The sequence below is a fragment of the Bufo bufo genome, chromosome 6, assembly GCF_905171765.1.
Source record: "Bufo bufo chromosome 6, aBufBuf1.1, whole genome shotgun sequence".
Classification (NCBI taxonomy): Eukaryota; Metazoa; Chordata; class Amphibia; order Anura; family Bufonidae; genus Bufo; species Bufo bufo.
The window spans coordinates 28,100,385-28,114,828 of NC_053394.1; the positions used below are offsets into that span (position 1 = coordinate 28,100,385).

Sequence of the window (14,444 nt, forward strand, 5' to 3'; positions counted from 1 at the left end):
AGGAACACAAACTCTATTGTTCTAGCATTAGGCAGGCATGGATAGAGTTAACCATCCTGGCCCAGCCATCTCTAGAGCTTAGGGTGTGGGCTGGCCCCAACCCCCTAGTTCTAGAAGATTCCAGTCAGTCTAGCTGTAGAGAGGGAGAAGGTACTATATTGAGCAGTCTTTATGTGCTCCTCTCCTGCAGACTCCAACACCAAGCCCTGGAACCCCACCACCTTCACAAACTCCAGGAGATGAAAGAGAGCAAGAACTAAAGGAGGAGTATGTCCATGGCTACAACAAGAGAGGGACAGCAAGGTTAACCAGCTTAAAGCGTTCCAGATCCTGCTGCAAAGGGGAAATAATAGGTTAAGATGCCCGTGATGAGAACATAGTCCTAACACTTTACAAATCACTGGTCAGACCACACATGGAGTACTGTGTACAGTTCTGGGCTCCTGTGAACAAGGCAGACATAGCAGAGCTGGAGAGGGTTCAGAGGAGGGAAACTAAAGTAATAACTGGAATGGGGCAACGACAGTACCCTGAAAGATTATCAAAATTAGGGTTATTCACTTTAGAAAAAAGACGACTGAGGGGAGATCTAATTACTATGTATAAATATATCAGGGGTCAGTACAGAGATCTATCCCATCATCTGTTTATCCCCAGGACTGTGACGAGGGGACATCCTTTGCGTTTGGAGGAAAGAAGGTTTGTACACAAACATAGAAGAGGATTCTTTACGGTAAGAGCAGTGAGACTATGGAACTCTCTGCCTGAGGAGGTGGTGATGGTGAGTACAATAAAGGAATTCAAGAGGGGCCTGGATGTATTTCTGGAGTGTAATAATATTACAGGCTATAGCTACTAGAGAGGGGTCGGGGATCCAGGGAGTTATTCTGATTGCTTATTTGGAGCCGGGAAGGAATTTTTTTCCCCTTAAGTGGAGAAAATTGGCTTTTTGCCTTCCTCTGGATCTACTTGCTGGATAACAGCCCGAACTGGATGGACAAATGTGTGTGTGGGGGGGGGGGGCTACTTTAACTGCTCATATCTTGATATTGGTAACAGCTTGAAATATGGGTCTGGCAATCCAGGCTTTTAACCGCCTCCGGACCGCCTAACGCAGGATCGCTTTCCGGAGGCCAGCCCTGCGCAGAGTCACGCATATATGCGTCATCTCGCGAGACGCGAGATTTCCTGTGAACGCGCGCACACAGGCGCGCGTGTTCACAGGATCAGAAGGTAAGCGAGTGGATCTCCAGCCTGCCAGCGGCGATCGTTCGCTGGCAGGCTGGAGATGCGATTTTTATAACCCCTAACAGGTATATTAGACGCTGTTTTGATAACAGCGTCTAATATACCTGCTACCTGGTCCTCTGGTGGTCCCTTTTGTTTTGATCGACCACCAGAGGACACAGGCAGCTCAGTAATATGTAGCACCAAACACCACTACACTACACCCCCCCTGTCACTTATTAACCCCTTATTAACCCCTGATCACCCCATATAGACTCCCTGATCACCCCCCTGTCATTGATCACCCCCTGTCATTGATCACCCCCTTGTAAGGATCCATTCAGACGTCCGTATGATTTTTACAGATCCACTGATACATGGATCGGATCCGCAAAACACATACAGACGTCTGAATGGAGCCTTACAGGGGGGTGATCACCCCATATAGACTCCCTGATCACCCCCTGTCATTGATCACCCCCCTGTAAGGCTCCATTCAGATGTCCGTATATTTTTTACGGATCCACGGATACATGGATCGGATCCGCAAAACACATACAGACGTCTGAATGGAGCCTTACAGGGGGGTGATCAATGACAGGGTGGTGATCACCCCATATAGACTCCCTTATCACCCCCCTGTCATTGATCACCCCCCTGTAAGGCTGTATTCAGATGTCCGTATGTTTTTTACGGATCCACGGATACATGGATCGGATCCGCAAAACACATACAGACATCTGAATGGAGCCTTATAGGGGGGTGATCAATGACAGGGGGGTGATCACCCCATATAGACTCCCTTATCACCCCCCTGTCATTGATCACCCCCCTGTCATTGATCACCCGCCTGTAAGGCTCCATTCAGATGTCCGTATGTTTTTTACGGATCCTCGGATACATGGATCGGATCCGCAAAACACATACGGACATCTGAATGGAGCCTTATAGGGGGGTGATCAATGACAGGGGGGTGATCACCCCATATAGACTCCCTGATCACCCCCCTGTCATTGATCACCCCCCTGTCATTGATCACCCCCCTGTAAGGCTCCATTTAGATGTCCGTATGTTTTTTACGGATCCACGGATACATGGATCGGATCCGCAAAACACATACGAACATCTGAATGGAGCCTTATAGGGGGGTGATCACCCCATATAGACTCCCTGATCACCCCCCTGTCATTGATCACCCCCCTGTAAGGCTCCATTCAGACATTTTTTTGGCCCAAGTTAGCAGAATTTTTTTTTTTTTCTTACAAAGTCTCATATTCCACTAACTTGTGTAAAAAAATAAAATCTCACATGAACTCATTATACCCCACACGGAATCCAAATGCGTAAAAATTTTTGACATTTATATTCCAGACTTCTTCTCACGCTTTAGGGCCCCTAGAATGCCAGGGCAGTATAAATACCCCACATGTAACCCCATTTCGGAAAGAAGACACCCCAAGGTATTCCGTGAGGGGCATATTGAGTCCATGAAAGATTGAAATTTTTGTCCCAAGTTAGCGGAAAGGGAGACTTTGTGAGAAAAAAAAATATAAAATCATTTTCCGCTAACTTGTGCCAAAAAAAAATAATAATTCTATGAACTCGCCATGCCCCTCATTAAATACCTTGGGGTGTCTTCTTTCCAAAATGGGGTCACATGTGGGGTATTTATACTGCCCTGGCATTTTAGGGGCCCTAAAGCGTGAGAAGAAGTCTGGGATCCAAATGTCTAAAAATGCCCTCATAAAAGGAATGTGGGCCCCTTTGCGCATCTAGGCTGCAAAAAAGTGTCACACATCTGGTATTGCCCTACTCAGAAGAAGTTGGGCAATGTGTTTTGGGGTGTCATTTTACATATACCCATGCTGGGTGAGATAAATATCTTGGTCAAATGCCAACTTTGTATAAAAAATGGGAAAAGTTGTCTTTTGCCGAGATATTTCTTTCACCCAGAATGAGTATATGTAAAAAGACACCCCAAAACACATTGCCCAACTTCTCCTGAATATGGTGATACCACATGTGTGACACTTTTTTGCAGCCTAGGTGGGCAAAGGGGCCCACATTCCAAAGAACACCTTTAGGATTTCACAGGTCATTTAACTACTTACCACACATTAGGGCCCCTAGAATGCCAGGGCAGTATAACTACCCCACAAGTGACCCCATTTGGGGTCCGTACTCAGGAGAAGTTGGGCAATGTGTTTTGGGGTGTCTTTTTACATATACCCATGCTGGGTGAGAGAAATATCTTGGCAAAAGACAACTTTTCCCATTTTTTTTTATACAAAGTTGGCATTTGACCGAGATATTTTTCTCACCCAGCATGGGTATATGTAAAATGACACCCCAAAACACATTGCCCAACTTCTCCTGAGTACGGCAATACCAGATGTGTGACACTTTTTTGCAGCCTAGGTGGGCAAAGGGGCCCACATTCCAAAGAGCACCTTTCGGATTTCACCGGCCATTTTTTACAGATTTTGATTTCAAACCACTTCTCACGCATTCGGGCCCCTAAAATGCCAGGGCAGTATAACTACCCCACAAGTGACCCCATTTTGGAAAGAAGACACCCCCAGGTATTTCGTGATGGGCATAGTGAGTTCATGGAAGTTTTGATTTTTTTGGTCACAAGTTAGTGGAATATGAGACTTTGTAAGAAAAAAAAAATATATATAAATAAATCATCATTTTCCGCTAACTTGTGACAAAAAATAAAAAATTCTAGGAACTCGCCATGCCCCTCACGGAATACCTTGGGGTGTCTTCTTTCCAAAATGGGGTCACTTGTGGGGTAGTTATACTGCCCTGGCATTCTAGGGGCCCTAATGTGTGGTAAGTAGTTTGAAATCAAAATCTATAAAAAATGACCTGTGTAATCCTAAAGGTGCTCTTTGGAATGTGGGCCCCTTTGCCCACCTAGGCTGCAAAAAAGTGTCACACATGTGGTTTTGCCGTATTCAGGAGAAGTTGGGCAATGTGTTTTGGGGTGTCATTTTACATATACCCATGCTGGGTGAGATAAATATCTTGGTCAAATGCCAACTTTGTATAAAAAAATGGGAAAAGTTGTCTTTTGCCAAGATATTTCTCTCACCCAGCATGGGTATATGTAAAATGACACCCCAAAAAACATTGCCCAACTTCTCCTGAGTACGGCAATACCACATGTGTGCCACTTTTTTGCAGCCTAGGTGGGCAAAGGGGCCCACATTCCAAAGAGCACCTTTCGGATTTCACCGGCCATGTTTTACAGATTTTGATTTCAAACTACTTTGCACGCATTTGGGCCCCTAAAATGCCAGGGCAGTATAACTAGACCACAAGTGACCCCATTTTGAAAAGAAGACACCCCAAGGTATTTCGTGATGGGCATAGTGAGTTCATGGAAGTTTTTATTTTTTGTCACAAGTTAGGAGAAAAAAAATCATCATTTTCCGCTAACTTGTGACAAAAAATAAAAAGTTCTATGAACTCACTATGCCCATCAGCGAATACCTTAGGGTGTCTACTTTCCGAAATGGGGTCATTTGTGGGGTTTTTCTACTGTCTGGGCATTGTAGAACCTCAGGAAACATGACAGGTGCTCAGAAAGTCAGAGCTGCTTCAAAAAGCGGAAATTCACATTTTTGTACCATAGTTTGTAAATGCTATAACTTTTACCCAAACCATTTTTTTTTTTACCCAAACATTTTTTTTTTTATCAAAGACATGTAGAACAATAAATTTAGAGAAAAATGTATATATGGATGTCGTTTTTTTTTGCAAAATTTTACAACTGAAAGTGAAAAATGTCATTTTTTTGCAAAAAAATCGTTAAATTTTGATTAATAACAAAAAAAGTAAAAATGTCAGCAGCAATGAAATACCACCAAATGAAAGCTCTATTAGTGAGAAGAAAAGGAGGTAAAATTCATTTGGGTGGTAAGTTGCATGACCGAGCAATAAACGGTCAAAGTAGTGTAGGTCAGAAGTGTAAAAAGTGGCCTGGCCATTAAGGGTGTTTAAGCTAGGGGGGCTGAAGTGGTTAAACAAGACCAGAATCAGAGGCTTATCTCCACTATATTAGGAGATATAGCTGTTAGAAATTGGGTCGGGAGCAAAAACAGCTTTCACTTTCAGCTGCATTCACTCCAGTCCCGTAGGCCCGATTGTAATATAGTGGGGATAATGCTGTGACTCTTTTTAAACGCTTGCAATAACAGCTTTCACATAGTTCGAGGCTTATATCACTGCTACCAATCCTGAGATATGGGGGGTTAAAGCAGCCATCCTCCTTCAGTTGGGGGGGGGAGGCAGTTGGGGAGCTGAGGAGCTCACAGCTTGCAGGTGGAAAGAAAAAAAAAGGTGTGATGATGTTTTTATTACCTGGCCCTGTCAATCAAAGTGCAGAGGGTGCGGCAGTTGCAGAGAAGAAGTAGAGCCCCTAGGTGTAATGGTAACGCCCCCGTTGCTCCTAGAGGCTTATTTGCATATAATAAAACATAATTCTCTCAGCAATGAAGCCACATATAAACATGGGACCAACACAGATGCCTTTATCTGCCAAGTGCACATGCAATAGGTCAGCCAGTGTCATAGGTACAAATCTGCTAACAGATGTCCTTTAATGCAAAAAATTGTCACTGGGGGGATTAGGAATTCTGATAAGAGACGGGACAGAGTAACTGCCATAGAAAAAACTGTGGAGGTCCTGGAGAGGGAAGCCAAAGTGTTTAAAATGGAAATCCCTATCTTGTGATCCGAGGCCAATATCCAAAAAAAAAAGAAAAAAAAAAAAGTTTGATTTGGAAGATAGGTCTCGGCGATGTAACATCAAAATTGTGGGCCTTCCGGAGGGTATGGAAGGGGACAATCCTGCCGACATGATACAGAAGATGGTTATTCTGCCCCAACTACTGTATATTCTCAGGAACTCCACAGTATGAATTGAAGATACATTTTTCAAACTGATTGAGAGAATTATTAATGATGTACTTTGGAGGAGAAAGCGAGTCAGGCTTAAGTTGGAGCATTTTTATAGGCCGATGGAGCAGGAAGGATTAAATCTTCCCTGCTTCAAGGTCTATTTTATAGCATCACATCTATGGCTGTATTATGAATGGGAGAAGAGCCCACTTTGCAGAACTCTGGTGAAGAATTCTTCACATGACAATATCTTTGTTTTATTGAATTCCGGCCAATTAATCAATTCCCATCAGGAATATAGGATTGCTGTGAAGTTATTTACTAAGTCCTGGAGTACCATCAGAGATTGGTTGGAAATAAAAGGATCCCTTTGTTGTACGCCCCTTTGGCGTAATTATTATTTACAGGCCTTAGATGAACTGGTTGGGGATCAGTATTGGCAAAATAATAATATTTGCTATCTTGCACAGGTGGTTGGGAATGGGCATATTTTTTCTATCTTGGAGTTAGCACAAAGAGAAAATATATACAATCTATCTTGGTTTCAGTATTTTCAGTTATGTTCGGCACTCTCTAGTATAAAAGAAAAATCCCTTTTTCATATAGACACTTCCACATTTCTGCATAATTTAATAGTAAAGCCAGCACAGACGGTTAAGATTTCACAATTTTATAAATATTAACTTAAAGCACAATTTACTAATCTACAGTCTTCTGGACAAAAGGCCTGGGGAAGGGACTGCCCCAGGCCTTTTGTCCAGAAGACAAAAGGCCTGGGGAAGGGACTGCCCAATGATTCAATTGGATGATTGGGATAATATATTGGTTAATATGGGACTAGTTTCCTATAATTTTAGCCATATAATGGTTCAAGTTAATATTTTACACAGAATTTATGTTACACCTTTAGGGCTTAATAAACTGGGTTTGAGAAACACTTATAATTGTCCACAGTGTGATTCACTTGAAGACGATCATCTACATATGTTCTGGACTTATACAGAACTAAGAGAATATTGGGGGGCAATACGTAATTATATTATCCAAAAAATTTATTCCATTTTGTCATGGTACAATGTGAAGCAGACCGACAAGCAACTAGGCCAGAGTCTAGGATAAGGGAGCAGGTCACCTCCTATTGCTTCCCTAACCCTTGCCCTAACTCCTACCCATATGAGCGGACCTGGATGGTAGGATGACTCATACCCAGGAACCTAGGACCCTGAGTCGCCCTGATAATCCGTCAAAAATAGAGGCCGTATATAGCTACTGGATCGGCAGGTAAGCACACAGAACAAAACACTTACCTGCCGCAGCCACAACGACTGGATCCCGAGCATGAGTACTGGTGCCCACACATATACAGGACACAGTACAAACAACCACACCCAGATATCCAGCACACCAGTTACTGCCTGGACCCCCATGCAAACAGGACGCATGGCGGCCCCAGGCAGAGCTGCATACAGACTTGTAGTTCCCCCTCCAGGGAACCCTGTTACCCCATTCCGGAGGACACACTGATAGACAGGACAATGTCTAGCAAACTGGACAACAAACCAGACATGAAACAACAACCAAACATAACACCTACCCCTACAAACTACACCACACATAAAGTAGGGTAGAGAAGGGAAGGAGACACTGGGAAGACATAGGTGAGACATTGCTGAGACCTTGATGTTCCACAAGGTGGCGCTCAAGCACTGGGCAACTAACTCCAGCCTAGAGGCCCCAGGCAATATAAACCTAGTTGTCACACCCAACCTGGGAGTTAACCCCTCCAGAGCAAGACAGGGGAGGAACTAAGATATAAGGGGGAGTGCACACACATGCAGAGTAAACGACACGTTAAGTACAAACCGATTATTTTGGTTAAAATAATATTTTTAGCAAGGCTTTTGATTGCACAGGCTTGGTTCTCTTCTAATGCTTCAAGTATGAATACATGGTTAAAGTTTGTTAATAAGATAAAAAGGTATGAAAACATCCTATACAAACAAAGAAAATCTGAAGATAAATGGTTTAAGGTATGGGGAGAATAGAACTTTAAATGTTTCCTACTTCAAACTTCTCACTATCCCCGTCCCGTCTTTTTTGTTGGGGGGGGGGGGGGGGGACACATCGCAAAGGGGTGGGAGTTTTGGAGGGAATTGAGGGGGGGTTAAGGGAATAGAAATTATAATCTTGTTTTATTTTGTATTGAAATATTAATAAAAAGGAAAAAAAATGGGGAAAAAAGTTACATTTTTTCCCCCAATTTTAATGTGACTGTTGAGAGGCTAAGGAGTTGTCCCATCTAAATATTTATGGCATTTTGATAGGCATGATCCATTTTTGGCATACCCCATGTCTAGGGCCCATCGCATAAACAGGGCTCTGTCATAAATGGGGCCCTGTTCTTGAGACAGGAGCAGGTCCTGGAGGTGGGAACACCACCCATCAGACATTTATGGCATATCCTAATGATACAGTATGTCATAAATGTCCTAGATGGGAAGACCCCTTTAAGCCCTGATACCACTGATAAGGAGTGTAGCACTAGAATTACATTTTATCGCCGTGGAAATTGCTTGCTCCAAGAGAAAATTCTGTGTTTTATGTTAAAATACATTTCTGTATATATAGTACATGGATGGGATAGGTCTTTTAGAGAGTGGGACCCAGTTTGTTATCTCCCATTTTCTATCTGCTCATCTCTACCTTCCATAGGTCCTAATTGGGCAAAAAGAAAGGGTTTGTCTCGTTTAAAGAACCACTCATTTAACATTTTATTTTGAAAGCAGAAGACAGTAATTGACCATTCAGTATCAGGTTAAACATTTGAGAAGTTTTAATGACCAGATTTGAGTAGACATTACTTACCGCTTGCTTGGGCTTTCATGCTGAAGGAGAACGAAGCTCTTCCCCCAGAAGAAACACATTTGACTAGTTCCTCATCCAGTGATTCTACTGTGTAGTCAGCAGAAGGCGCTACTGTTACACGAATCTAAACGGACAGGAGATGACAGAATTTTTATGGATGAGTTGCTCAGTACAGCATTGTGTGTATATATTCTGTGAAGACCAATACTGGTTACAGTCACAAAAGTTTAGTACCAACTGTACACATGGCTCAGAGCCACAAGTAAGTTCCCTGTCATCCAGGATTTGGTTCTGAATCCTCATGCCAAATTTTGCCTGGTTTGCTACTGGTGCCCCTTACATCACTCCCTACTTGCCCGCAGCTTAGTCATGCGTCAGGCTCCACAGGACTGGGTGGGCGGAATGATCATGGTCGCCGCCATCTTGATTGAAGATCTTGGCCGAAATCCCGTGCGTAGTGAGCCGAGCAAGATTACGTGCCAGATCTTCAAGCAAGATGGCAACAGCCGGCGCAGAGCAAATGGTGGCGGTAAGTATGATTTCATTTTTTTTCTGTTACTTTAAGGCTACATGCACATGACAGTATGTGTTTTGCGGTCCGCAAATTGTTCTATTTTTTTTTACGGGTCTACAGCACACAGTGTGCTGTCCGCATTTTTTGCTGACCTATTGAAATGAATTGGTCCGCATCCTATCCGCAAAAAAAATGGAACGGACATGGAAACAAACAACTTTTATCTGCATGTAGCTTTACACTGTTTTTATTCACAGATGCAAAGCGATACTGTAAGAACCCGGAATCTGAGGGGTACAATGATTGGGAGCGGCGTTATTGCAGCTCCCTGTCATTGCACCTGCTACTTACAAAAAGATGCGCTTTGTGACAAAGTAATTTGTCACAAAACAATTTTTTTTTTGTGTAAAATTTTGCGAATCACCTGAATCGAATTTTCCAAAACTTTGCTCATCTCTAATTCTCACCTTAGCACTCTTGTCCATAAAATTTGACACTACAGCATTTAGAACTACAGTCTCATCTCGGAGTAAGGAATAAGGAAGAGCAACATCTACAAACATCTCCTGGAAGGATGTGAAGCTGGTCGGGGATGTGTTCATTCCAAATCCAGTGTTAGAATCCATGCAGGCTATTTCACCATTCCATTTAGTGATAGTGCCAGGTACCTCCACTGCCACTGACTGTGAACCACTTTCACTACAAGAGATTCCAAAAAGAAAAATGTATTATACTACTGTGTGTTGTAACCTGTTTACTTGTAAAACATTATTGCAATTTCTATGCAGAATTAGACAATCTCCCATAGTTCCCCTCACTAGCGACATATGCATACAAATCCTCAGAAGCCAATTTTAGATGTGTAGATTTTAATGTTGACCAGTGTCCTACGTAAAGACAGGAATATCATGCACCAGCAATCTGACGTCAGCTTAATGTCTTAAGGCATTGTGCTAGGCTAGAGCTACAAAACCTGGTGTGAAATCTGCAGTCATCCTCTGAAATGCATGAACTTGTATTGTTTTCAGTCACTAAAACTTACTTATAGTTCAATGTTGGGAATACATCAGCGGTACATGTGAAAGCATTAAACTATGTAATAATTAATGGCAAAACTAATAAAGTTCATTTTCTGTAGGCTCTGTGAAAAAAGTTCATAATTTGCTGTTCAGGTTCGTTTCAGGTGAATCCAGTAAAACAGTGCACATTTTACTGCAATTATTGGTGGGAAAAAGCACTAGGGAGGAAGAAGGATGCTCACATGACCCTGAGAGGTCACCCAGACAGCTTGGAGGAGCCAATCAGTGCTGCAGCAGGCAGGGATGTGCCTTAGCAGAACGCCATTCTGTGCTGTGAATGAGGGTGGTAGGTAGTATTGATCGAGCACCAAAGTGCTTGTGTGCTCGGGTAGAACACTTCTGATGCTCGGGAGTTCTACCGAGCACAATGGAATTTAAAGGGTGTACCCCAGGCACCCCCTGCTCTGAAGAGGGGAGGGTGTCGGGACTCTAGTTCAGCTTAGGAGTCCCTGCTCTGACTCCATATATAGCTATATCCATATATGGAGTCAGTGCCCGAGGACACCCCAGTGTATTTAAAGCTAATTTCTGAAAAGTTTCTACTGGGATTTGAACTCCCAACATTGTGCAATAGAGACAAGGAGCCAGATTTATCATTAGCTCAGGTCAGAATAATGGAGTGAAAAAGTCCCAAAAAAAGTCCCAAAGGCTAAACTGCGCACAAATTTGCGACTTTTTTCTGCTCTGCACTATGCTCGCCAGTTTTCTGAAAGTGGGCGTGTTTTCTTATGTAAATGAATCTCTAGACAGATTTACTATTGGGACTATTTAAAAAGTCTCAAAAAAGTCGCAATTTCACTTCAGTGAGGACCATGCTTATCTTATGAGACTTTTTAATAGAACATATTTTCATAAAAACATGCAACTTTTTCGTAAAGATGTGCGACTTTTGTAAAGCTGCTTACTGACGGATAAACTGCTACCGTCAAACCACATTTATTACAGTCTTAAAGGGCCGATCATAAATCTGACTTGGCTAAAACTGACTTTAGCCATATGTTAAAGTGGAGTGAGCTGTCAGTCATGATAAATCTGGCCCAAGGACCTTATCCACTCAGCTATAAAGCTGAATGCTAAACTGTGTCAGAAAAACCTCATAGTAGTTTCTGATTTAGTGAGTATTCCTATTCAGCAGAAGACTTATTTTATATTTCTGTGCAGGTTAACATATAGCTGTATAGTGTAGTGGTTAACATCGTCCTCTAATAAACAAGTTTGGGAGTTCAAATCTCGGCAGAAACATTTTAGAAATAGAGATTATATATATAAATATATTTTTATTAGTCATTGTAAAAAATGTATGGCACTAAATAAATGTGTAATTACTAAAAAATAAATAAATAATAATAAAAAATAATATATATATAATCATACTTCATTAGTGGTAGGGTATAAAAAATTTTGCCAGAAAAACCATGTTAGGGAGTTAGGGAGAGTAAAAAAACAATCAGGGACAGTGAGAAATCAACCAAGCTTGTATTCTACTGCTAGGGAGAGTGACGGGAAAGGCTAGAAGAAGAATTGTGTAGAATAGGGAGAAGAAGGGAAAGCTGTCAGAAAGGGGGTGAGAAGTGAGGAGCTGAGGTTGGGTGTGCCTCCGAGCACAACTGCACAACTTTTAACAGATACACTATTTTCCAGGAGTGGTGAGAAAAAAGCACAAAACTGTACAACACATGTTTTACCATCCAGATGATAGATATAGCATTTGAAATCTTGAAATACTAGTCTGAGCTCCATGACAGGGCTTCTCCACAATTTTAATTTTTTTTATACTTTAAGAAAAAATAGTACGTGTCTGACAATACGCAGGGTAGCAGAGGATAACCTCTGTAAAAAGATAACGTGACATACTAGGCAACAATCTGTGTTGTTTTATCTACACACAGTTTTAATAAAAAAATTTGGGGTTGAAGTTTTTAAAATCAGCATATACGTGTCTTACAATGCGCAAGGTAGTGGAGGCTAACATCTGTGAGTGGTAACGGAACATAGTAGACAAAAATCCATGTTGCTTCATTTCCACACACTCCAAACACCATCTGCCCCCATTTTTTTTGAACTCCGTCAAATGTGCGTTTACCCATAGTCATGTGTGTCAGTGTCACTTAGATATCATTTAGTATTTCTGTCATTGCATTCAAGAGATTGGAAAGGGGGGAGAGAAAAATAAAAAATATTCATAAAAAAAATAAATGAAAAGCTATAACCAGTTTTCCTAAAAATTCCTAGGAGACTACAGGGTGTTATATACCAGTTTCCAGGGTAATTGGAGCCACTTTGTCATGCTTTTTAGTTAGTAAGCATTACTGAATCTAATACATGTCCACAGCTTCTTAAAGGGGTTGTCAGGATTAGAACAACACACAGATATCACTACACTATGATCTGTGTTTAGTTCAGCTTCAGTGCATGTTCACACTAAAGGCAGTCAGAGGAGCAGAACAACAAAGATAACAGACGTGCCAGATAAGGCACATACTTGTACTGAACAGGGCCAAACATAATCCATTGACTACTGTGGGGTCCTTTTCTGTTCAAGAGTTAATTTTTTGTCTTGTTTTTTGGGCAAAAAAAAAAGACTCCTAAATGTAGGACTTTTCTGTCAGCATTTTACGGCTTTTGAGGCCTCCGATGCAGATGAGAACAAACCATGAGCTGCAATAACAAAGCGTACAGTAGATGAGGGTTCATGTGGCAATGTTTTTGGAAAAACAGCAGCCACATTTTTCTAACCTTCGACAACCCATACTGTTTTGAGATGAAAGTCAGGCAGAAAGTTTAAGAAATTAGAGGGGGTTTCCTCACTTCAACAAATGGCATTTATCATGTAGACAACGTTAATACAAGGCACTTATTAAAGTAATTGTTATTATCCATGGTGCCTCCTTTGCTGGCTTCCTTCATTTTTCCATTGCATTATGCACTCCTCATTTCCAGGGTTACGACCACCATGCAATCCAGCAGCAGTGGTCGTGCTTGTACACTGTAGGAAAAAGCGCTCCCGCAGTCCTGGCCACCGGAGAGGCCAGTGTATTTTACTATAGTGTGGAAGCACGACCAACGCTGCTTGATTGCAGGGTGGTCGTAACCCTTGGATACGAGCATTGTATAATGTGATGGAAAAATGAATGAAGCCAGCAAAGTAAGCAATATGGACAATCACAATACATTAGTGAGTGCCTTGTATTGACTTCCTCTACATGACAAATACCATTTGCTGAAGTGAGACAACCCCTTTGACTCCATAAAAGTAAGGTGGTTACTTAAAGTCTTACTCAGTTTGCGCTTGACTAAAGAGCAACACTTCAGGAAAGATTGTCCGCACACTTCGGATCTCACCACCCGGGATGTTAGGGCTATTCAGGATGTTAGGGCTATTCAGGATGCTGAAGGACGAACTTTCTGACGCAAATGAGGAGGAATCAAATGCAAGTCCTGTTTAAAAGAACATTTTACAAGTTAATAAGCAGTTCAGAAGTTTTGTCATCAATAACTATGATCTGACAGACAAATGTTTTAGTAGAAATCGTATTACCGGGCCGTCTAAAATTGTTGTTGACAAAAATTGATCCACCGCACAAGGTAGGTTTTTTCAATCTTATACTTGTAATAAAATGCAAGCCGACGCTCTGAAAGAGAGGGAAACCCGTTTCATGATGATATAAGGACAGTAGACACATGCATGGGACCATTTTAAAGGGGCGGTCTTATCTGACCAGTAATGCCCAGAATTAGAGATGAGCGAATTTCTAAAAAATTCGATTCGGCTGGTTTGTCGAATTTTCAGAAAAATTTGGTTTGATCCGAATTTATTTGTGGCGAATCACGTTAAAAAACTTCTATTT

General features: G+C 41.8%; 1 protein-coding gene across 1 annotated transcript in view; it reads right to left on the reverse strand.

Moving 5' to 3' along the window:
• The window catches only part of LOC121005471 (ovostatin-like), a 77,641-nt gene that overhangs the window by 22,163 nt on the left and 41,034 nt on the right, over positions 1-14,444 (reverse strand). The window contains exons 16-19 of the mRNA XM_040438240.1: positions 14,135-14,228; positions 13,875-14,034; positions 9,985-10,216; positions 9,004-9,127 (exon numbers count right to left, since the gene is read on the reverse strand). Of these exons, the coding sequence (XP_040294174.1) occupies positions 9,004-9,127; positions 9,985-10,216; positions 13,875-14,034; positions 14,135-14,228 (610 nt within the window). The remainder of the gene's footprint in view (positions 1-9,003; positions 9,128-9,984; positions 10,217-13,874; positions 14,035-14,134; positions 14,229-14,444) is intronic.